Raw genomic sequence first — 24,427 nt, forward strand, 5'->3', positions numbered from 1 at the left:
ACAATGCACAGAAGCATGGATATGTATACATATGCAAAACCACCCTACACATTCTTCCCATTGACGAAGGCTTCCAAGATGGAGAAGGCTTCCAAGATGGAGACAGTGTGTACATCAAGTGCATTGCTTTAATTTTATACAGTACAAGTGATAAAATTATCCAAGTGAAATCATTATCTCCTAATGAGGCTATGAAGTTAAATCTACCTTTTGTTTCGATGATTCCTTGTTTGGAATGAGGACTCAGGCTTCCTTCTCCCAGATGCTTTGCAGGGAAAAAAAACATTTTGAGCTGGGACAGACTGGCTCTCCTTTTTCGGCTAGAAAAAAGGTGGATTGGGGTTGCAGCATGTGTTCACCACAGCCCCAACCCTTCTTCGGAAGGGGTGGCTTCCGCCCATCTGGTTTTGCCCCTTTATCTGTAGAGCTCAGACTGAACCACCCCCTTTTTGCATGCTCTTTCTTCACATGCTATCCACATTCCTGACAAGAGTTCTCTTTCTTGATGGGTGGTGGTGGTAGTGGTTGTCAAGCACAATTTTGGATATATCTTGCAAATTTGGCCTGGATGTGTCCTTGAAGTCACAGAAATAATTTGCCAGTAAATGTATGATAAAGTGAACCACTGGAAGTGCACTTCAGAATGAAGTCATATTTTCAGGATCTAATGCTACTCGCTCTATATAACATTTTCCTGTTAGATGATAACGCAACATGGAAAGGTTGTGTGTAGAAGAGAGAGTAAGAGAACTTTGAGAATTAGCATTATGCGGAGTCAGAATATTGGTCATTATGTCCTGTATTTTCTACACTAACAGGCAACATTTTCATGATAGTTCAGACAGAAATATTTTCCAGTTGTGCCTGGAAATGTGTGGAGCTAAACATAGCAGCAGAACCTGGAATCTTCTGCATGCAATGCTTCTGGTCTTCCACTGAACTGTGGCTCTATTCCAATGAGTTTGATCCCTGATGCGCTAATTTTCAGTTTTTAAAAATGAACAAGTGGACACATTAGTCCGCTTTTGATATGAAATGGGGTATGCTGTGATACCAGCTCAACACTTATTCTAATACATTTCAGATCCCAGCTAAAGACATCCCCCCCCCCCCCTAAAAACAAAAGACAAAAAACAGAAAAGAAGAATAAATACATATTTTCTGCTGGCATCTCTTTTTAAAGCAAGAGATAGGCATTTAAGTTCAATATTTGTTTTCTAGCCTGTGTTGAGTACAACATGAAACTTCATTGTGCACCTTGGTCTTGCTTTACATTAGGGTTGTCTTTGCCGTAAAGTAAACTTTTTAATAATCATAGACTTGCTAACTTTTAAGAATCACATTCTCAGAAGCATTTAAAAAATTTGCTACACACTTTGTGCATACAATCACCATCTAACTGACATTTTTTTCTTTTCTAATGTAACCTGAGGGTGCTTTCACACTTTTCATTCTAAAGCAGGTCAGAATGACCTGACCAGTCATTTGAAAGGGCCAAATGAGGTGTTCATAAATGGTTTAACTAAGCATGCTGCATAGGGAAGTTTTGATTGTTTTGTTGACCTATTCTGGAATTCTGGCTATATAATAATAAGCATTAAGATTTCTTTCCCTGAACCATGTGTTATTGGAGTCATTGCCAAGCTTCACTCAAACCCATATTTTTCATACCAAAAGCGTCACACGGCGTACTTAATCTTAGTTTGCTATGATGTGGCAAAAGACTGTGGATTCAGATTAAATGTCTGAATATAGGACATATGTCATTTTAAAAAGTAATAATCAATGCAGAGAAATAGAAGGAAGTACAAGAGAATACCTGGAATACTGTGTCCAGTTCTGTGCACCACAATTAAAAAAGGATGTGGAAAAACTGGAGTGTGTCCAAAGGAGGGCGACTAAAATGGTGAAGGGTCTGGAAACCATGCCCTATGAGGAACGACTGAGGGAGCTGGGGATGTTTAGCCTGGAGAAGAGAAGGTTAAGAGGTGATATGATAGCCCTATTTAAATACTTAAAGGGATACCATATTGAGGAGGGAGAAAGCTTGTTTTCTGCTGCTCCAGAGACTAGGACCCGGAACAATGGATGCAAGCTACAGAAAAGAGATTCCACCTCAACATTAGGTGGAACTTCCTGACAGTAAGGGCTGTTTGACAGTGGAACACATTCCCTCGGAGTGTGGTGGAGTCTCCCTCCTTGGAGGTCTTTAAACAGGCTGTCGGGGATGCTTTGATTGAGATTTCCCACATGGCAGAATGGGGTTGGACTGGATGACCCTTGTGGTCTCTTCCAACTCTATGATTCTATTATTCTTCTACAAGATCTTAGAAATCAAAGCAAATATAAATCAAGAATGGGGATGTCCAACAGGGGAACACATTACATGATCAAGTAGAAATAAAAAGAAGATGCAAACAATATACTGAGGAACTATACAGAGATGACAAGATGACAGATTCATTCAAGGAAGAGCCATTTGATGAACCAACAATTTTAGAAAGTGATGTGGAAGCTGTACTCAAAGCTATTTGGAGAAATATACAGTGCACCTGTGTTTTATGTGGGCATGGCATATGCAGCTTTCAGCATATGCTGAAAGCTGTGCCGGAAAAGCCCCTCACATGCCCTGGAAGAAGTAATGGGGCATGCGCCATGGGCACAAGCCCCATTACTTCTAATGGGGTTCCAGCACATGCAGAATTCCCCTTATGTGGAGGGATCTGGAATGGATCCCTGTGTAAGGGAAGGGCGCACTGTACTGTCAGGTATACCAGTAGATCTGCTTCAAATTACAGAGACAGAATCTACTCTAGTTCTAACTAAATTCTGTCAACCAATATGGAAAAGAAAAGAATGGCCCACAGATTGGGAACACTGTGTTCCAATCCCCCAAGAAGGAGACACCAGGGGCTGCAGCAACCATAGGACCATTGCATTAATCTTCCATACAAGCAAAGTGATGCTCAAAATTCTACAACAAAAACTTTTACCATATATGTTGCAACAAAAGCTAGATGTCCACACTTGATTAAAGAAAGGAAGACGCACTAGGGATCATATTGCAAACATACAATGGATATAATGGTGCACACCAAAGAATTTGAAAAGAAAATCAGCTGGCACTGAAATAGTTTTAATTGCTCTGATTGATGACCTACTCCAGGGAAAAGGCAGGAGAGTACTATCCTGTTGATTTTCTCTCAGCAGCATTTGATACCATTGATCATAGCTCTGTGGGATGTGAATAAGAGGCACTCTTCTACAGTGGTTCTATTCCTACCTGGAAGACCAGTTCTAGAGAATAGCATTGGGGGATTCCTGTTCCATGGCGATTAAACTGTGGGATACAGGATTCCATCTTTCCCTGACGCTGTTCAGTATCTATCTCAAGCCACTGGGAAAGGTCATAATAGGGTTTGGAGTGGGATGCCATCACTATCCTGATAACACTGGGATCTACTCTTGGGTCATCAGAGTCTGCTGGGTCTGTGCAGATGTTGGACCAGTTCCTGGATGCTGTGATGTGCTGGATAAGGGCCAATAAACTGAAGCTGAATTCCAATAACAAAGAGACAGAAATAACCTAGACACAGTAGTCCAAGCACTGGTATGCTCCTGACTAGACTACTTCACTGCACTCTATATGGGACTGCCCTTGAAGGTGACTCAGAAACTGCTGAATGGAATATCATATAGATAGTGCATAATGCCAGTATTAAACAGTTGTAGTGGCTGCTAATACGTTTTCTGTCTGAATTCAAGGTGCTTGGGATGTCATTGAAAGCCCTAAACTTAGGACCTCAATACTTGAGGGAGTGCCTTCTCCATAAGTTTCTACTAGAGGATCAAGATCTGCTGAGAAGGCTTCTTCTGCGTCCCACCAGTGAAGTCAATACAGTCAGCCTCTGTATCTATGGATTCTGCATTCATGAATTCAACCATCCACCTTGATTTTTTTTTAAATTAAAAAAAAAACCAACACCATGATTTTTGCCATTTTATATAATTGTATACATCGTATGTAATTGGACTCGAGCACCCATGGATTTTGGTATCCCTGGGGTAGCCAAAGCCCAGCAGATATGAAGGGCCCACTGTATATCCTGTTGGGACATGGGAGAGGAGTATTTCAGCTTTGGCATCCCAACTGTGAAATGCTCTCCTTCCAAAGGCCTGACTCGTGCCAACACTCTTTATCGTTCAAGTGCCTAGTTAAAATTTGTCCGTTCACCAGAGCCTTTGGACCTCATTAATTCAACCCAAAGCCTATTATAGTTTTTTTTTAATTTTAAAAACTGTTTTAACTCATTATATTATTGGATATGTTTTAACTTGTTTAAACTGTTTCACTATTGTTAGTCTGCTTAATCTGGAAGGCGCCTTGAGATCTCTTGACGTAGCATGGGGCATATTTTTTTAAATAAATAAATAAAATATTTCTGTACATGTGAGACAACTGGAACAGAAAAAAAATATACTTTGTTCCTATGGTTGAATTTTTTCATTGTGGCTCATAAAATTAAGAAAGCTCAGATCAATCTGGAACAATGCTTTCATAATTTCAGACATCGTTTTGCAGATATTCACTTGCAATTTGTTGGGTTTACAAATATTATTTAATACCAGATGCTCTTTTATGTGTCCATAATGTTGCTCGAGTTTGCTTTACGATTTAACAACTTAAATGATCACATAATTTATAGACTTTAAGAGAAGCATTATTTTTAGATGACACATGTAATTACCCAAATGCTGTTCCTTAATAAACATTTCATGTGCAGAGTAAGGACATCCCATTCTATGCATGTTCACTAAGAACTAACTTCCCCTTTAAGAGGAAATATCCATAGGTTATGGTTTTAAATGTATGACAGGTGATTTCACTCTGCTAGTTCAGGATTCTCACTGCTTGCAGAAATCTTATTATTCTTGTCCAGGCACAAACATCAAATCTTTAATTTTGCTTGTGGAAGATGTTGCATTACTTCATACACAACTTGTTCTTATTGTCATTTCATTCCACTAGATGTTGCTTGCACCAGTTATGCTCATGCCTCAGTTGTAATTTTCTTGTATTGTAATCTCGTAAACCATTCAAATCCTGACCCTCATGTATTCAGTGGGATTTTCCATTAAGGGCTGTCAGTTACTCCATAGTTATTCCAAGGCTTAGAAATTTGCATTATTTGGTGCTTTCTGATGAAAAAAACCATATAAATCATATTTGATGATAACAAAGTTAGAAAGCGCAGAGAAGGAATTCAAGGCAAGCTAATTTTGCATTTCCTCACATTGTTCTTTCATTTCCATCCCTGGGGATATTACTTAACATGGAAAAACAGGAAATTACCTTTCCATTTACTCAGAGGGCTGTCTCTTGGCTCTCTTTCAATCCTTCATGTTCTGGCACTCTTCTCCTTTGTTTTTTGTGGGTTTTTCGAGCTATGTGGCCATGTTTTAGAAGAATTTCTTCCTGATTTTTCGCCAGCATCTGTGGCTGGCGAAACGTCAGGAAGAAACTCTTCTAGAACATGGCCGCATAGCCCGAAAAACCCACAAAAAACTATGGATGCCAGCCATGAAAGCCTTTGACTCTTCTCCTTTCTTTTCCTATCCAGTGAAGATTCCACCATGTTCAGTGTGTATTGAGTTATATTTTGGGTTTCCCCCACCTGTCCTCAACTAAATATTGTATCTTCTGTCTGTTATTTAAAATATTTGCATTATTTATTTATTTTACTCAGAGTCTTCCAAGATGATTAATAAAAGCAGAATAAATTGGTTATTAAATTTAATTAAGCAGTTAATCAAAAAACTAACAGTTTTTTTAAGACAAATCACATGAAGATATAAAACAACATAATAAACATCAGTAATAGCTATAGTGAAACAGGTAATCATGTGTGGCTGATACACTGCCGAAATAAAGCAGTTTGCTACTGCTTTTAACTGTCTTGGAATTCTGGGATTTGTAGCTTTGTGATTACATCATCCTTGCATTAAATGGTGATGTAGATATGTTTTAGGGTTAAATCAATTTGCTAATCCCAACTAAACCTTTTTTGTATCTGTGTGTCCTAGGAGAGTCAGTGTGGGCTAGCAGTTTGAGTTTGGACTATGACTCTGGAGACCAAGGTTCAAATCCCGGCTCAGTATGTAAACCCACTGGATGACTCTGGGCAAGTTACATTCTCGCAACCTCAGAAGAAGGCAATGACAAATCCCCCCTGAAGAAACTTGACAAGAAAACCCTGGAATAGATTTGCCTTAGGGTCACTATAAATTGGAAATAACTTGAAGGCACAGAACAACAACAGTACACAACAACATCAAGCCCTCAAGTCAACTCTGACTTATGTTACTCTATTTTAGGGTTTTCCTGGCAGGATTTATTCAGGTGATGTATGCTAATGCCTTCCTGAGAAAGTGAGACTTTCATGTCTTTTCAGGGATTTTTATTCTGGTCTACCAGAGTGCTAATCTAACACTCAAACCACTATACCACATTGGCTCTCCCCCAACTAAACTAAATGTATTAGATTAACAGGAACCTAGTAAGTCAACGCTTAGCTAGTAAACCATTTTTAAAAACTCTTGTCACTACTACTAGTAGCATAGTGAATGTCTGAATTCACTGAGATTAGTATCGTCAATGGGAAAAATATTTTAATTCTGCCTAGAAAAATAGAGGAATTCTGAATACAGTGTGCAGAGGAAGGTGAAGGAAAATGTTATGTAAATATAAACAAGAAGCCCTAGATAAAATTGTGCAGAAAGTTTTTGGAACCATTTGAATAAGAGGCCAAGTTAATGACACTTCAGTCTTTGATCATGTTTCTCTCAGTTTAGCCACACTTTCTGCATTGGCTTACAAATCATCCCACCCAAACTATTTTTACCTTTTTTGTTTTTGTTTTTAAAAAGGCACTTTGCTAGATTTGACTGTGTTGTTGATTTAGGTAAGGAGAATAATAGAGGTCTATATATTTTAGAATATATAAATGGTTTTATTTGTTGCCATTTTGAGAGAATTTGGCGATAAAAATAAGATAATTCCAGTTTCTTTCAGCAGTAAACAAAAGGGCAAATAACATGCAAGTACATTTATTTCATATGCTGTTATTAACTTGATAATACTGAAAATAATTTTATAATGAGTGTTACATAGTTCATTTTTGCATTTGATCTCCTTATTTGCATTCCATTTTTTCATTTAATACACACAGCTGAATCAAAGATATTAACCAGGAATGAAGCTACAAATAGATTCTTTTTTCTTCTCCTTCCTCAAAACCTGATAATCTGCATTGTAATAATGACTGATTGTACTATTTGCATTTTTTATGCAGATCACCAGTTGTCTCTTACGTACGTATATGTGATATTATGTAAACTCGGTTGGCCTTTTATTCAGCTAACAGCAAAATGAGAGCTGCAGTCAGTGTGGTGGTTTTGTGACTGCTGCAAGCATAGTGCTCTGTTACATTAGTGTAAGGCACTTTTTTTGTGTCTACAGTGACAGGGAGGTGATGGAAGAGAAAGCCATCTCTGTTGTTAGAGAAAGCTTATCCTGGCTTGGGAGCTGGCAGGGCAACTTTGCTTCTTGATAGAGATGCCTTCCTATGTTCTGCAGTTACTGCAGCACCAGTGGTAATTTTCTCCTACTGTTGCACTGCCCCACCTGTGCCAGCAGGTTCGGAGTCATGAACAGCTTGGAACACAAAATACTGGCATTGTTGCTGCATTTCTATGAGTGATACAATCATAACAGTTAAAGAAATCTGGTGGGGGGCATAGAGGGTCATCTGTCCTTTGCATGATGACATTTGATTTTTTTAATCCTTATTACAACAGCTAGAAGTTCCCGTTACAAGTGAAATCCTAACACAGCACAGATGCACTCTGTTAGGATGGTTGTTATTAACAATATTTTAAAATATATTTATATATATGTATGTATTATTTTTAGTACCTGCTATTTTTGTTCTTAGTGTTTTTATATATAATTTTCCTTTATGTACAAAATACTCCATCTACTTCATAGGTAACATTTGCAGGAAGTAAGGTACACTAGCATTATTACATCCCTAATCAGTTGATTACTAAGGAAAGGTATCTTGCCTGAGGAGCTCTTTGAAGCCAAAGAATTTCCTGGTCATTGTTCACAACTTTACTGAGGGAGGAAACTACATACATGAAATATGTACTACAGTATATGTTTTGTGTATACCTGAAAGCAAGGGCCCTGTAAAACAGAGGCATCTTCAAAATGGTGTCTTTATTGAACTAAAATCGTACCTTTCTGCCAAGATGGGATTAATATGTTCATGTGTCTTATTTGTCTCATTCTCCTTTAGCCTGTGGGCGTGGATTCTACAAGTCCTCTTCACAAGATCTACAATGTTCCCGTTGTCCTATGCACAGTTTTTCTGACAGGGAAGGATCTTCACGATGTGATTGTGAAGACAGCTATTACAGAGCACCTACTGATCCACCATATGTTGCTTGCACAAGTGAGTTATTCATGAATGCAGTCAGAAAGGATGTTGCTTAACTAGCCACAGAGACAGACATTGTAAGGTGTGTGCTCTTTTTCTAGCACACAACATTAGAGTAGGTGTGCTTGAAAAGTTAGGAATGAGCAGCAAAGGCAGCAAAAATATGGAATATGCCTAAATATAATTTCCGTGTTCCCACAACATAGGATAGTGTTGGTGAGGAACTGAAAGCACGTAGCCAGGCAGCAAACAAAAAGGAGCCAAACTCCATGTGCTCTAAGATGGTCAATGTTTATTCAGTGTTTAAAGAGCCCATTTTTTCCACTGAATAAACAGTTGGCCATCTTAGAAAATGTGGAGCTTGGCCCCTCTTTGTTTTTTGCCCCACAGCATAGGAAACACATTGCCAGAAACAACCAGAATATGGGTCTGAGTAGCATGTGTTGTTTGATGAAACGTAGAGGGATCATTTTAATGTTTCATCTGCAGTAGAGCAACCAGTGTAGATGGTTCCAGTTTTTAAGGGGTTGTCTGTTATTGTTGTTGTTGTCGTCTTATTTTTATTTTCAAGTCCCCAGAAACAACACACCAGTACTGCTGTAAATTACATTGAAACTGGTTAAGGAATTTCTAAATGGTTTTTGTTTCATGTATTTTTAAAAGGGACAAAATACAACTGGAGGAATATTTTATGTGTCAGTTTCAGAGGTGCAGTAACATATCCCTTTAATTGCACAGAAGAAAAGCTACTAGAGCTAGGTGTAGTAAATATTCAGAGAGTGGCTATCCTGTTTCCTTAATGGAAAATAAATAAAGCTGCTTGTCAAGTGCATTCAAGTAGGCTTTTTGGTAAAATGCAGCAAATATAATGAAAAGTTTATATCTTGGCAAGCTTTTGCCTAGCTAATTAAAACATGAGCTAAATTTTCCCTTGCTGATTTTTCTCTTCCCTACCCTATTTTTCTGTTTGTGTTTAATGAAGGACCTCCATCTGCACCACAGAACCTTATTTTCAATATTAACCAAACTACTGTAAGTTTGGAATGGAGCCCTCCTGCTGATAATGGAGGAAGAAACGATGTGACCTACAGGGTATTGTGCAAGAGGTGCAGCTGGGAACAGGGTGAATGTGTTCCTTGTGGGAGCAATGTTGGATATATGCCCCAACAAACTGGATTAGCAGACAACTACGTCACTGTCATGGACCTGTTAGCTCATGCCAACTACACTTTTGAAGTTGAAGCTGTGAATGGTGTTTCTGACTTGAGCCGTTCCCAGAGGCTTTTTGCAGCTGTTACTGTTACCACTGGTCAAGCAGGTAAGTAATCAAAATAACATTCTGGTGCATGTGCAAGAGAAGTATTGTAAAGTATATTTGCCAACAGTGAAAGTGTGGCACATTTCATCACACTTTCCTGTAATATCATCAGCAATTCTCCTTTTCCACCAGTATTTTGCTAGTACAATGTTGGGTGATGCTACTGTGACAGGAGGGGGTATATGGGGTTGTTGTTGTTGGCTTTCTTATAATAGGTTACCGACATGCAAGTGGCTCTTGCTGCTCTGTTGCATGCACCAAGGTCAGATCACATTGCCACCACAAAGAAAGAATTGTTGTGTATTGCTAGAACTTGTGTTTTCTGCCAGAACCTAACGTTAGTTTCTCTGTGTTGTATTAGCATTGGACTGAATTGCTAATGTTTTGTTCACTTTATGGATACAAAGTTAAGCACTTTTGCCACCCCATTAATTCCAACATGCAGGTTAAGTGTATGTCCAAACTTTCCTCAGTGGGATTTCATCATGCTTATATTGATTGGATTGTATCTTACAGTTTTGCTATCACAAACTACTTAATGCGGTAAGAAACATCCCTGGTAAAACCCAAAATGCAATATCTAATTTTAATGAGATAGTAATTTCTTGACACAATCAGTTTCTTGTTTGTCTTCTTTACTGTACCTTTATCTTAGAATTTTTAAACTAAAATTGGAAGCTCTAATCTATTTATATTTTATCCTGAAACTGTTCAAATCCCCTATTGGAATCCTAAGTTACTTAATAGTATTCACATCCTTCCCTCAAGATTATGTTTCCAACCCATTTAATAGTTTCAGATATTTGATGATTAGATTCAGTGAGAATGGGACAATTATTCTTTCTTTCTTATATTTATGATAATCTGACCGGTGAAATGTCAGGGAAAATAAAATAAAACTAGCATATCACCCAAGGGAGAAAATGTGTTTTAGTGATTTTATATGTTGAGGTTTCTCATTCAGGAATGTGGAATGATGAATTGCTTTCTGATAAAACGATAGTATGGCAAGTTCATGCTACATTTTACTTTGTATTGCTAGTACAAAATAGACTAGCAACTGCAACAGACCACATGGGATCTGTTAAGTCTTAAAACACTGGAGCATTGTTTTTTTTTAATTCATCTGAATTGCTGTGGTGTAGATAAATTAGAGAACATCCAGAAGTTGCTCTGTAACACAAATTATTAAGATACATTTATAGTAGGCACAACTTATCAATTTAACAGGAAACTTGCAAAGACTTTAACTTACCTTCCTGTTTCCTGCCAGATCTCAGGCACTTCTGCTTGCAGTATACTAGATATTTCCAGTTGTGGATGTTCCATCTGTAGCCCATATATAGTGTGATATGCAGTTTTTAGTTCATAAGGCTGCATGTATGCGAAGTAGATGCCCAGAGTTTCTAATGCTTTTATTTTTTTTATCATATGATATAGGTAATTATAACAAATATTTTAGGAAAAATATTTATACTGGTAAGTTAATATGTTACTGATATTGCTGCTATAAGCAAACATGCTTGTAGGTATTTTTCTTTGAAATAAGAACAGAAGATAATTCAGTGGACAATGATGATATACATAATTACAGTATAGGTTGAGTCTCACTTATCCAGAACGCTTGGATCCAGATTTCAGAATTTTTTTTGGATTTTGGAATATTTGCCTATACATAATATATAATATCTTGTAGAAGTCTAAACACAAAATTCATTTATGTATCATATACATGTTATACACATAACTTGAAAGTAATTTTATACACTATTTCTAATAATTTTGTGCATGAAACAATGTTGAAGGGTCTGGAAACCCTATGAGGAATGACTTAGGGAGCTGGGGATGTTTAGCCTGGAGAAGAGAAGGTTAAGAGGTGATAGGATAGCCCTGTTTAAATACTTGAAGGGATGTCATGTTGAGGAGGGAGCTAGCTTGTTTTCTGCTGCTCCAGAAACTAGGACCTGGAGCAATGGATGCAAGCTACAGGAAAAGAGATTCCACCTCAACATTAGGAGGAACTTCCTGACAGTAAGGGCTGTTCCACAGTGGAACAAACTCCCTCGGAGTGTAGTGGAGTCTCCTTCCTTGGAGGTCTTTAAACAGAGGCTGGATGGCCATCTGTCGGGAATGTTTTGATTGAGATTTCCTGCATGGCAGAGGGTTGGACTGGATGGCCCTTGTGGTCTCTTCCAACTCTACGATTCTATGATTCTAATGTTTTTGTACATTGAACCATCAGAAATCAAAAGTGTCACTATCTCAGTCACTCATGAAAAAGTTGCATTTTGGAGCATTTAGGATTTCAGATTTTTGGATAAGGGATACTCAGGCTGTACTTTATAGGATTTTTAATAATTTGAGGCTGAATATTTCATACCTCTTTTACAGAAGCATATAGTAGAATAAAGAATATTTGATATCAATGTTTCTGTCATGTGCTTAAACTACAGTCTGTTATAGGTAGGCATAATTTTATATTTAAAATGACTTTGTTTTGTTTTGTTTTTAATTAAAAATCTTATCCATGGGCAGAAGTGGTTGCATTGTACTTAGACTTTCCCAACATGGATTGCTCAACAATTTGCCTGTTCACCTGAAAATGTAGGGAGAGAAAAATTATTTGTTTCAAGCTGTGCCTAATGTTCTCCTTGTAACAAATATTGCAGCTCCTTGAAGAATTTGATTTTTTGAACAAAACAGAATTTAAAGATGGATTGTTCTTCTACTTTGTCAACCTGTCTGTCTGTAAAACCCATAAAAATAGCCTAAATAGAACAGTCTCAATTGCTGACTGAAATTGCCAAAGGTGAAGCTAATCAGAATATAAGAATAGATTTCCTGTGTCATCATGCACCCACAAAAAGGACCGTGTATCTTCTTGTTTTCTGCTACGACTATGTGCTGTCATGCATATTCAATATAATCTGCAATTACCAGTACATTTCAGTAGCTTTTCTTAATTTTGAGATGGAACTAGCTACTGTTTTTCCTGGGCCATATGGCAATTGTTGGGTAAGTGTTCACAGAGCCTTTGGATTCTGGACAGACATTACTAATACTAGAAACCGACAAGACTCTATTATTTGTTTTCTATCCCAGCCCCCCCCCCCCCCAAAAAAAAACACTGCAAAGTTTCTCCTTCCTTTCCTTCTCATATCTGGTTTGGGAACATTTTGTTCTATAGCCAGTAAGTATATATATATGAGTTGCAATTTCTCAATGGTGAGAAATGGGGTGAGGAAAATTGCAGCATTAGAGGGAGGAATGGAAGGATCAATTTTGACCCTTGAGATTCTGTTCCATACTTATCTGTCAGTAGGTTCCTTTGAATACAGCATGGTTTCTTGAATAGACATATATATGTTTCTACTGTAAGGTCATACTTGTATGTCTCTGAATTCATTTTTATAGTGACAAGACCTTGTGATAGTTGCAGAAATTTCTCCCAGAACCTAAAAATCATGGTACTGCTGAAATTTTTTATACCATTTCTATCCTTACATAGCGCTATGAGGTTTTTAACTGAAATTTTGTAATATTTGTGATTCTTTTTAGCTTTGTAATTTGGTATTCCTTTAAAAACAAATAATAAGAAGAAATATTACTTGACAGCAGTTTTACGCACAGTAAAATGTTTTGAGAGATTGTTGTATTAAACAGAGGGTAAGTAAGAATGATTAATTTGTTTAAAGGCAGGAATCAGAATATTTCTGTACATTTGCACAGGTATCACACTTACAGCACTACCATCAGGCTCAACCACACTTACGTTGTGAAAGAACAGAGGTGCTTTAGAGCAGATACCAAAGATTAGACTTGAACACCCAGTTTGTATAAGCTTATCAAAATATATAGAAGATTTAATGCTTCCAATTTCTTTTCCCTGGATTATAAATATATCTAAATCCACAAAGAAATTGACATTTTTATCTATAATAATGATAATAATTTTGTGTAAAAACTTTTAACTTTAGCAAAAGATAAATAAATCCTCACATAAAACATATTAGTGATATGGAATGTTTTCTGAATCTTCGTCTTGTATTTCTAGTTCCTAGACTTCATTACAAATTCTCTGACACTTAAATATCCAGACAGATTAAAAGTATTGAGAGACTAGACATTTCTTATGTAGTCGTTACTCATTACATTTCCACCAACCAGAATTTAGACCCCAAACATTAGAGTTCCCTCTGCACAAATAAGCCATGGTTTAGAACTGTTTCTTTGCTTTCATTTTCACTGTGTTCACATTCTAGTCTTTAGGTTCAGCACTTTGAGAGGCATATCATCAATCACAGCCACAGTATTTTAATTCAGGAATAATGCTGTGGCAGCAGTAGGAATTAGATGCCTTGCAGAGTGCAGGCGGTCTGAAGGCTATTCTTTTAGCCTTAGAGTCCCTCTTGTTTTGTTTTTCAAAACAAGGGAAGCCTGGCTTAATAGATCAGATACCCAGATAGTACCGTATCTGAAACAATCTTCTTTTGGCCATGAAAATAGCTATTTGCTTTTTAAAAAGAGGGGAGGAGGAAGCCCACACTTTTTGGTCTCTAATTCATGTAGAAATGCTGGTGTAAGGAGAATGACCCTGGATCCTCCCAAGTTGCCAAGCCCTGTACTAAACTATATGTAGGAAGAATCATATTTTTATAACCCACTATCCCATAATTTCTTTCACAAACCACTAAACTATAGCTTACTTGCGGGTTGAGCAGACAGACAGGGAAAATTGGGCCAATACCAGTTTTTATGAAAGCAGGTGGAAATCTTGCTGTCTGCACAGCCCGTTCTAAAGGTGGGCCAAACGCCCACAGGCAGTCTGCACCACGTGATGTCAAGCCACATCTCTTGGCCCCCCCACCTGCCTCCCTCTCATGCATGCACACTATTGCTCGAACATACCACCTGAGAATGACAATTACCTCCCTCTTCCCTGCCCAGCTGCCATCCTATTTGATGCCCCATGTGAACAGCCACACAGTTGCACAAACAATACACCACCTGTACAGTGCATTGGTGCACAATGGCAAGGCATAATCATGGAGCCCCCCCCATATATTCCCCCTTCCCCCCATCACCATTAATTAGATTTATTGCATTATTGGCGACCTGTTGTGTTTGTCATACTTTCGCATCATGGGATTTGTGACAACTTGATGGTGCAGTGGGTCAGTGGTGCAGCTGGCCAACTCTTGCACCTGTATGTTTAAACGAAAAAACTGTATAGTGTGCAAGGTGGTCAGTGCTGCATCTCACTGATCCCAGGGTGCAAGATCCAGACCACTTTCATATGCTGCCTGGTCTTTCCTGCATTCCTGAACTTGTGCTGTGGTATGCCTGGTGGCGCAGTGGTTAAATGCCTGTACTGCAGCCATTCACTCAAAACCACAAGGTTGCGAGTTCAAGACCAGCAAAAGGGCCCAAGCTCGACTCAGGCTTGCATCCTTCCGAGGTCGCTAAAATGAGTACCCAGACTGTTGGGGGCAAATTAGCTTACTTGCTAATTAGCTTACTTGCTGTTCACCGCTATGATCTTTGGAATAGCAGTATATAAATAAAAAATTATTATTATTATATGCTAGTGTGATGATGCACATTTTCTGCTTTAAGGCAGAATATCATAACTTCTTTTTGTTCCAGTTTTTAATCTCAGAGCATAGCTTTGTGTTGATTTCCACCTGGTTTGGCACTGTGTGTGTGAACAGTTAGGCTCATGGTGGATGAACTGTTTTCCTTTTTATTTTTGCTTATTGACACCTCTTTAATGAAATTGTGGCAAATGAACCATTCTGAGTGACTTGCACATCCTTGCTGTCAATACCTTAGACTACCATATGTAGAAAAGAATTAAACTGACCAAAGGGACTTCTGGTACAGCTGAAGTTGTTCAGTATGAACCTGTGGCACATTGAATGAAAATTTTACAGAAAACCTGAGAGGGTATAGAAAAAAAGACAGCAGATCTCCTTTTATTTCAACAGCACGATTACGTCATTCCAGACTGAACATGAAGTGTAGATGATGGCTTTAACTGGTTTCGTAGGTATGGGCCAGCATAGGGCCATGAAATATGCATGACACACACCTTGATGCCGCCCCGAAGTCAGCGTTACACTGCTCCACTCCCCACATGGGGCCAGATTTTTGATGCTCCAGTGATGTAGCATTTAGATGCCACACGCTGCAGGAGTGCAAAAAAGGCACCTCTTTTTGCACCAGAAAAAAGCTGGAGTGGGCCTGTGCTGTGTGGTTGCACCCACCCAGCTCTTTCAGGGGCCCTATGTTTGTTTGGTTTAAAAATACAAATAGGGTAATTTCACTACACTACACAGACTAAGAGGTTGTGTGGTCATGATGGAGAGCCTCCCATGCCAAGTGAAGATCATGTTCAGCTATGAGTGACATTTTAGTATCATAGGGATTTCTCTGTGTAGCATGGTGCAAAGCGGGTGCCTCCTTTAGCTACTATTGTTTTTTGCTGTTGCATTTTAGTTTTGTGGCACAATCCATTTTTTCATTCATTTCAGGAGACATATCAGTAATAATGAAGGGTAGGGCAGCTTAATTTATAACACATTTGTAGACATTTGTGAATGGGCCAGAAACAAATAGTTACGAATCTTTCTTTCCTGATATACACTAGAGTCTCGATTATCCGACATAAACAGGCGGGCTGATAGTTGGATAGCCGAAAATGTCGGATAATCCGGAGGGTCCAAGAAAAGCCTTGAAATCACTATGAATTGTAAATGTATTGAAGTTTTACTGCAGTAACAGTACACTGGTACCCCGGGATCCGAACGCGCCGCGTTACGAATTTTTCGGGTTACGAAAAAAAACATTTAATTAATTATTTCCGGGTTACGAAGGTTTCCCCGGGTTGCGAAAAAAAGCCGGCGCTATTTTAAATGGAGCCGCGGCGGAGCCGCGGCTTTTCCCCATTAGCGCCTATGGGGATTCGGCTAACGAAAGACTTCCGGGTTACGAAAATGGCGCCGGAACGAATTAATTTCGTAACCCGGGGGACGAGTGTAAAAGTAACATTGCAGTAACGTTACAGTAACAACATTGTAATGTATGAACAGTCCTCTGAAAATGTAAAGAAATCACTGAGCAGCGACGTCGGATAATCCTGAATGTTGGATTATCGAAGGTCAGATAATCAAGACTCTACTGTACTTTCAAGATGGGGAAATAAATGAGGGTAGCTCTAGCATTATTTCTACTGTTCATCTGTGCTCTGAATGTTTGAGACTAGTAGAGTCTATATTAAAAGTCATCCATTAATCTCATCTGCTATTGTGACTGATATTGTTCACTCATTAAATGTAGGCCCAATAGATGTGTTGGTTCACAGGGATGGAGGCTTTGTCAGGATTATTTTCGGCTCAGCTACACTGAGAACATTTTTGGGCAATAATTACAATTGAACTATTATTAATTTTATCCTGTTTCTCAGTTTCCCAACACGTGCTGTTACAATATTAATTACCCACTAAAAAACAACATTTTTGACGCAACCTTTGCTATGTTAATACAAAACGAAGAGTGTAAATGACTCCCCCCCTTAAATAATATTAGTAATATTCAAGAAATGAAAAATACCTCATTGTGGTATTGTGTGGTTAAAACACAGTTTTCCCATATAATTGGTGTTCTCTGTGGATTTTATAAAAGAAAAGAAATATTTTAGGGGGGATGATTGATAACTATAAATATAATGTACAGTATATGAGTATAAAAAGGCTTGGAACAAACGAGAGAGCGTCATACTTCTATTCCTCTAAAAAAAAAAAGAAGTACTGTGGAGGGAAAGAAAATTTTAGCCTCATTTATAGCTGTGTAAACTGGGGTTCTTATTTGTGACTGCTGCTGTTCTGAGCCATGTTCAAAAAATGGTTGTTTTATGCAGCGAGACTTCTTTGTGTGTGGATCTGAGAATGACTGTGCCCTGTATACTTGCTTCTGTGCTGTTCCATTAGGTGGCCATAAGCAATAATGGATCACTCATCATGCAGAAGTTTTTTTTTTTAAATGTCATTTTGGTTTTGTTCAGTGCATTCTCTCAGAGTTGCATTCACAAAATGCAAATCATTGTGTAAAGATAGAATCAAATTATTTAGAGGAAAGGGACAGAGCTATGGGGTATGTTCAACTCATTATATCGCTTTTGTTCTGCCCACACAACTTCAAACCCTAAGAAGACAAAGCAGCAATGTCAGAAAAGGGGAAAGTACTGCCAAATCATCTGAGAATAGGAGGGCAGATGGCAGATTATTAAGATCAGATTATTTGTCATTTTGGAATGATATGGCAGAGGAGGTGTATTTAACAGGATAATTGACACAGCAGGGCCACATTGCTCAGGCTTCATAATATAGTTATTTTGTGCTGTGCTATAATTAAAGTTGAAATTGGTATGTAACAGGCACAGGTTCTAGTAAAAGGTCATGACTCTGTTGCTCGTTTGTTTAGCCATCTATATCTGAAATTTGTTGGCAGGAAAATAGGAATACAAATTAAAAATTATTATTTTAATCCTCTTTTAAAGATTTCCTAAGTTAAACCAGGCACTTTGCACCTAAACATTTATGCTGGCACATATTTGCAAGTGGAAGACCAACTGCAACTCCCAAGTAGAGTGTAGCTTCATATGTGTAGTTTTATTAAGCATTGTATTTGTTTCTCTGAATCCATCAAGTTGTATGGTCAATAAAGCACCAATGTCACATTGGTGTTTAAAACAAATAAGTGTTTTGTTTCAGAGAGAAATATTAAGGAATTTGTGTATCATTTTTGTGTGAAAAACTGCTTGTGACCAATTAAGTATCTCTTCAAAATTGCACAGAACAAGAGAATCATATGTAAAATTTCTAATGATTAGCAGCCCACAACCACCTAGTTGTTGTTTGTTTGTAGTCAGTCTGTAATAGAGCAAGGGCCATCATGATCCAGCAAGATCAGCTAGTATATAAATATGGATACTTGCATGTAGATAATTCTTTTTCATCACTATAGGTCCCCAAATAAAGCGTTATCAGGTAGGAAAGATCCACATTAACCAAAGAGGCATAATTGGTGTTTTATTTCAGTATTTATATTGTACCCTGTATCAGATGATCTCAGGGCAGGATACCATAACATCAGTTTAATAACCAATTGAAACAGAATAAAACAGTAGCATATTTATTTATTTATGGTATTTATACCCCACCCTATAGGTTAAACAGATGGAAAGCATATTAATCAATGTGACAGGTTAAAACAAGACTATTAAAAACAATTGAAACAGTTTTAAACCATTTAAAACCATAGTGTATGTGGAGATGTTATAAAATCACGAAGGCCATAAATGCTGTATTAAAAAGCCATGTTTTACTTGGTGCCAGAATGACACCAACATGTTACTCTGAGGGGAGAGTATTCCACAACTAGAACTCCACAGCAGAGAAGGTACTCTCCCACAATATGTTGCCTTCACTAGCAGGACATAAGCAAAGACCCATCTGATGGTCAACGGTGAGTAGAATATTTATGACATAGCAGTAATGTCATAGCCATTTACCTAATAAGAGGAGAGGTTGTAAGTTTACTGAGAAACATTATAGTTACAATGATACCTTACTATCTGCTTGGTATCTACAATGAGAACCCCCCCCCCCTCCTGTTGATGACAAAATCTGTGGATGTTCAAATCCCATTAAATACAATGGATAGTAAAATGGCGTTCCTTATATAAAATGGCAAAATCATGATTTGCTTTTGGGAATTTATGAATTTTCAAGCTATGGATGCTTGAATTTGTGCATACAGAGGACCATCTGTATTTGTTTTGACGCGGAAGTAGGGAGCTTCAAATATTGTCCTCATAGTACGTCACTTCTTTTTTTTTCTCCCTTGTATTTCATACATCTACTCATATCTACTCAGGGAAAACAGACTCAGCTTGAATCCAGAGAAAACGGAAGTACTCATGATAGGCTCCCCGGCCCCTGGGATGGATATTTGTCCACCTATCCTGAATGGGATCACACTCCCCTTGAAGGATTCAGTTCGCAGTTTGAGGGTGCTTCTGGACTCATCGTTCCACTTTACATCTCAGGTGGATGCGATGGTCAGGAGCAGCTGTTATCAGCTTCGGCTGATACGCCAGCTGCGACCCTACCTGGGCCGGGGGGACCTTGAAACAGTGGGACATGCTCTGGTAACCTCTTGGTTGGATTTCTGCAATGCGCTCTACGTGGGGCAACCCTTGTACCAAACTCGGGAGCTACAGTTGGTTCAGAATATGGCAGCGAGGCTTGTCACTGGATGTTCCAGGACCAACCATATAACATCTATATTGAAAGATCTACATTGGCTGCCTATTCGCTTCCGGGCGCAATACAAGGTGTTGGTAATTACCTATAAAGCCCTAAATGGCTTGGGCCCAGGGTACTTGGAGGACCGCCTCTCCCCATACAGCCCGCCCCGCACTTTCAGATCGGGCAAAAAAGATCTATTAAGAGTTCCCAAGGCAAGGTTTGTGTCTTTGTCACAAAGGGCATTTTCCATCGTGGCCCCTCAGACCTGGAACTCTTTGCCCGACAAGCTCCGCTCAGCAACCTCTCTAGATCTTTTTAGGAAGAATCTGAAGACTTTTCTTTTCCGGCAAGCATTCCCCCATGTGCCTTGATGTTATTCTTTCTCTCCCCTGTGCATTTTGTTCAATCCAGCTAATTTGTTATACAGTATAGGTTTTTAATTTGGTTTTAGATTGAATGATTGTATGGATTGTTTTTAGAATTTTTGTATTGTTTTTAAATGGTATGGGTGGGGTTTTGTATTGTTGGGCTATTGGTCATCACTTTGTATTGGTTTTGATGATGTTTTTGTAAACCGCTGTGATCTGCAAGGAATAGCGGTCTAGAAATAAATTTTCATTCATTCATTCATATCAAAATGACATCACACAAAACAGAAGGACTTACAGAATATTTATGCATTGTATAGTTGGCCCTCTACATCCATTGCTTTTTTATCCATGGATTCAACCATCCACGCCTTAAAAATAATCAAAAATAATATAAATTCCAAAAGTTTTTTAAAAACTACTTTAGTGTCATTGAAAAATGATAATATTAATGTATAATTGCTTGACCAGCAGTGTATATTTTCCCTTCCTCTCCTTGTTATCTTTTTCTACATTATAAATAGTAGAACTAATTGAACTATTTCCCGACTAAAGCACAATGGTGAACATTGTTCTTTCTTGAGTCTACTCTATAGTGACTTCATAGAAAGATTCATTTTCTGTATTACGCTTGTGTAGCCCAAATAAAAGTAATTGCCCCTGTGCTAGATGAAAATGTCAAGTACCTGATAGGATTTAGTAATTGCTTTTATGCCCAAGTCTCTTCTAAATACAATGGCTGACTTGTCTCAATGAAGCAAGTGTCAGATGAAAAACTAGGATCCTGACCATTTCATTTTTATAGGAATTGCTATCATTTTAACCATTCAAAATGCAGCAAGCTAGATTGCTGTAATTTCGAATCAGGACAGGGAAAACTATCTACATCATGATTAACTTGCCTCTTGGACCATTTTCAGCTCATAGATTTTGTATTTTGTTTGCCTTTTGAAAGATATTTTGTAAAAAAAACTGTCTAGTAATACAGAATCTGCACAGGGACAACAAGAGCAATGTGTCATACAGTTTTTTGAAAAGCTGGAAAATAGAGTTCTGTTTGTTTGCTTTTAACATTGTGCTTCTATGGGGTGTGTGTGTTTGTGTATGACTCAAACTAAATATTCTGTTTTGGATAGGTGCTTGATTTTATGAATTTTTTTGGAACTTACCAATATTGCAATCAACATAAAGTGCAGATGTTAGGTATATAAGAGATAAATTACACAATTTGTTATACATGCAGAATGTACATGGACCAACTAAAACAGTTTCCCCATCTTCATGGTGGCCTGTCTACACAATGCAGGACCAAATCCTTGATTGGACTGTCTATGGACTGCCTTCATGATGTAATGCTAGTTACAAACCAAATCCACCCCATCTCTCCTTTATAATGGTGTTAAAAAAATCTTACCTTTTGCTCCCAATTTTGCAACAAAACCTGGAGCACTCCATAGAGACACCGAGTGGCTGTAAATACATATATCCTGCTTTCTTGCCCGGTGCTGCCACTGCTGATGTGAGTCACTCCCTCTGAGGTCACTAACAGGCACTCAGTTATATGCCTGATGCTGGGTGCCTCGTTTCTGACCTCAGAGGGAGTTACTTGTCCCAGTGGCAGTAGCTCTGAACAATAGTGGGGCATATTGTATATGCTCATGTATAAGTCTAGAAATTTTAGACAAAAAATTGACCTTAAAAATCTGGGTCGACTTATCCACGGGTCAATGTAAGTATTGTACTTTAACTCTTATTTAAAAAAAGAACCATCCCATGGTGAAAGGCAAGAACATAATCTGTCCTGGAAGCACTGATCCCCCTCTACTCTCTCAACTATCTAGCTTTTAGTATGAGCACAGTTATACCTACTGGAATGTTTAAAAGTTCTTTGGCATTGTTTTCCTTAGCCTTAGATCCTTTGCCTCTAAATTCTACCCTCAACTTATCCTTGGGTCATATCAAAATCCATAATTTTGGCCCCAAAACTTGCCCTTGACCTATACATGAGGTCGACCTATGGTCGAGTATATACGGTATGTGTAGACAGTGGCTCAGTGTTGTTACTGAGTGCAGAGGTAATGGGCCGAATACAGGCTAGTTCTGGAGCCAGAATGTTCCTTCTGGGCAGTCTCTTTTGTCTCATGCTTTCTGAAATACTTCAAGTGGTGTCCTGATGATGAACATTGATAGATACAGCCAAAACTAACTAGTGATTTCACTGATGAAGTTAAGTTTTTGCCTACATCTTTTACAGTGAAATAATGTGCTGTAGAAGACAGAAACTGACCGGATTTGGTCCGTTCGTCTTTTAGCAGAGAAAATGTTACTGGATTTAGTTAGCATACTAAGCATCTTGTCAAAGGAGCAAACCTCTTCTGTACAGGGAAAGTCAAAAGCTGCTTTTACATATTTGTGACTTTCATTTGCAATCTGTTAATATAAGTTAATTTTGATTTATATGGTTTAATATGATACTTCGATAAAGTACTTTTCTGGACTGCATAAGATAACATGTGTCCTTGTTGATGTGCATCAACCATTCTTTTATTCCACTTTTGGTTAATAGAGGTGTGGGATTGGCATGAGTGGGAGATCAGTACAGTTTTAATCAGTCCCTGAAGAACAACTGGTGCAGATGTTCTGGTATATTGTTCTGGAAATAACTGCAAATAAGTGAAGCATTTTATAGTGGCTAATTTTGATGAAGGACAAATTTATTACTAAAATATTAAAACAGAATCTGTTTGTAATAAAACAAGTGAAAAAGCTTGTAAAGGACAATGCTATGTTCTCCTGTGTAAAAGAAGGAACTTGTCAAGAAAACCCCTTGGTTGGGTCACCATAAGTCAGAAATGGCTTGAAGGCACACAACAACAACATTATTATTATTATTATATATATAATAATAATATATATGACCGCTTTGACCATGTTTCACCTCTTTTATCCTCCCTTCATTGGCTCCCCTTCCCCTTCCGCATCTGCTACAAGCTTTTATTATTGACTTTCAAAGCCCTCCATGGATTGGCCCCTCCTTACTTATCTGACCTTCTTTCTCCTTACATTCCTACTCGCACCCTCCGCTCTTGTAGTCAAGGTCTCCTGTCACAGTGTACGACTACCACTTCCCCCTCCCGAATTCGTCCCTTCTCGCTTGCTGCCCCTTACTCCTGGAACCTTCTTCCCCCACATGCACACCTCATCACTTCTCTACCCAGTTTCAAAACTGAGTTAAAGACTATATTGTTTAGAGAAGCATTCCCAGAGGCTAGCCCTTCTCTGACCCAGGAAGCCTCCTTTTAACCATTAATTAAGAAGCCAAGCACTTCCTCCAGTCCATCTGCCTTGGTCCAGGCCTCGGAGGTGGAGAACTGCTGGACCTGATCCCATTCCCCACCACCACTCCCTTCTCCTTTTGTGTCATGTCTTCTTAGATTGTAAGCCTGAGGGCAGGGAACCGTCTAACTAAAAGATTGTATGTACAGCACTGTGTAAATTTACAGCGCTTTATAAATAAAGGTTAATAATAATAATAGTAGTAATAATAATAATAATAATAAACCTTTATTTATGAAGCGCTGTAAATTTACACAGCGCTGTATATACAATCTTTTTAGTTAGACGGTTCCCTGCCCTCGGGCTTACAATCTAAAAAGACATGACACAGAAGGAGAAGGGAGTGGTGGAGGGAAAGGGTAAGAGGTCCAACAGTTCCTCTCTACCTCCAAGGCCTGGACCAAGGCAGATGGACTGGAGGGAGGGCTTGGCTTCATAATGGATGGTTAATCTTCTTCCAGGGAAAATACATACTCTCAAGTAGGATAATGCATATACAGTGCATAGCAATACAGGAAATGGTTTGATAAACAGACAACAAAAGAACACCAAATAGCAAGCGACAGTTATGCAATGCCTGGGAAGGCTACTCTG

At 38.4% G+C, this 24,427-nt stretch overlaps 1 protein-coding gene across 5 annotated transcripts in view; it reads left to right on the top strand.

Moving 5' to 3' along the window:
* EPHA7 (EPH receptor A7) overlaps nucleotides 1–24,427 on the top strand; it is a 229,865-nt gene that overhangs the window by 71,091 nt on the left and 134,347 nt on the right. For 4 of the 5 annotated variants that reach the window (XM_042454981.1, XM_042454990.1, XM_042454999.1 and 1 more), the window contains exons 4-5: nucleotides 8,361–8,516; nucleotides 9,484–9,819. In XM_042454981.1, coding sequence (XP_042310915.1) covers nucleotides 8,361–8,516; nucleotides 9,484–9,819 — 492 coding nt within the window. Of the gene's footprint in view, nucleotides 1–8,360; nucleotides 8,517–9,483; nucleotides 9,820–12,210; nucleotides 12,268–24,427 lie in introns of those variants that run through there. The other variant, XM_042455018.1, reaches the window with a different exon arrangement.

Source organism: Sceloporus undulatus, chromosome 1 (genome assembly GCF_019175285.1).
Source record: "Sceloporus undulatus isolate JIND9_A2432 ecotype Alabama chromosome 1, SceUnd_v1.1, whole genome shotgun sequence".
In the NCBI taxonomy this organism is placed as follows: domain Eukaryota; kingdom Metazoa; phylum Chordata; class Lepidosauria; order Squamata; family Phrynosomatidae; genus Sceloporus; species Sceloporus undulatus.